The following is a 614-nucleotide window of genomic DNA, read 5'->3' on the forward strand; positions in this document are numbered from 1 at the left end:
GGCTGGCCGGGAGCTCCCCGAGCCCCCCGGGAGCAGCGGGGGGGAGGACGGGGGCTCTGGCCGCCACCGGTCACTGCCCGCAGCCCAGCACCTCTTCCCCGAGCACCACCTCACCATCATGCTTTTTTTCCTCTTGTTTCTTCTCTTGCAGGTTTCACATGGGGAACCTTCTTAAAGTGTTGACTTATAACGAACTTGACCAAGGCCCTAATTTTTTCCTTGACTTTGAAAGTGAGATGGGATTTTTATTTTCCTTTTTTGTTTCGTACTTATTCTGAGTTCCACATCCACGCCATTTTGAGTTCTCGTCCCCGTCGCCCATCGCATCGCGCCTATCCCAGACGTCCTCCCCCCCCACCTTCGCCGTCCGGGGGTCTCCCCGGGGAGGGGGGGCAGACCCTTGGCCGGGGGCTATCGCTCCGCACCTCTTCCCCGGGGCAGTTTGCAGCCCGTCGGGGCCAACCCGGGGCTGGGGGCTGCTCGGGGACCCCCCCGTGAGCAGGACCGCGGTCGCAGGGCAGCCAGGGCTCACCCCCACCTGCCCCCACTCCACAGCTTGGCTGGAGCTTGGGCAAGGAGATGGACCGGGGGGGGAAACCTGCCCGGAAGGGCGG

General features: G+C 63.5%; 1 protein-coding gene across 1 annotated transcript in view; it reads left to right on the top strand.

Moving 5' to 3' along the window:
- Positions 1-158: 158 nt before the first annotated feature.
- LOC104284458 (protein FAM49B-like) overlaps positions 159-614 on the top strand; it is a 7,522-nt gene continuing 7,066 nt past the window's right edge. The window contains exons 1-2 of the mRNA XM_009882794.1: positions 159-231; positions 442-494. Of these exons, the coding sequence (XP_009881096.1) occupies positions 159-231; positions 442-494 (126 nt within the window). The remainder of the gene's footprint in view (positions 232-441; positions 495-614) is intronic.

The sequence above is a fragment of the Charadrius vociferus genome, unplaced genomic scaffold, assembly GCF_000708025.1.
Source record: "Charadrius vociferus isolate BGI_N301 unplaced genomic scaffold, ASM70802v2 scaffold783, whole genome shotgun sequence".
NCBI classification, from domain to species: Eukaryota; Metazoa; Chordata; class Aves; order Charadriiformes; family Charadriidae; genus Charadrius; species Charadrius vociferus.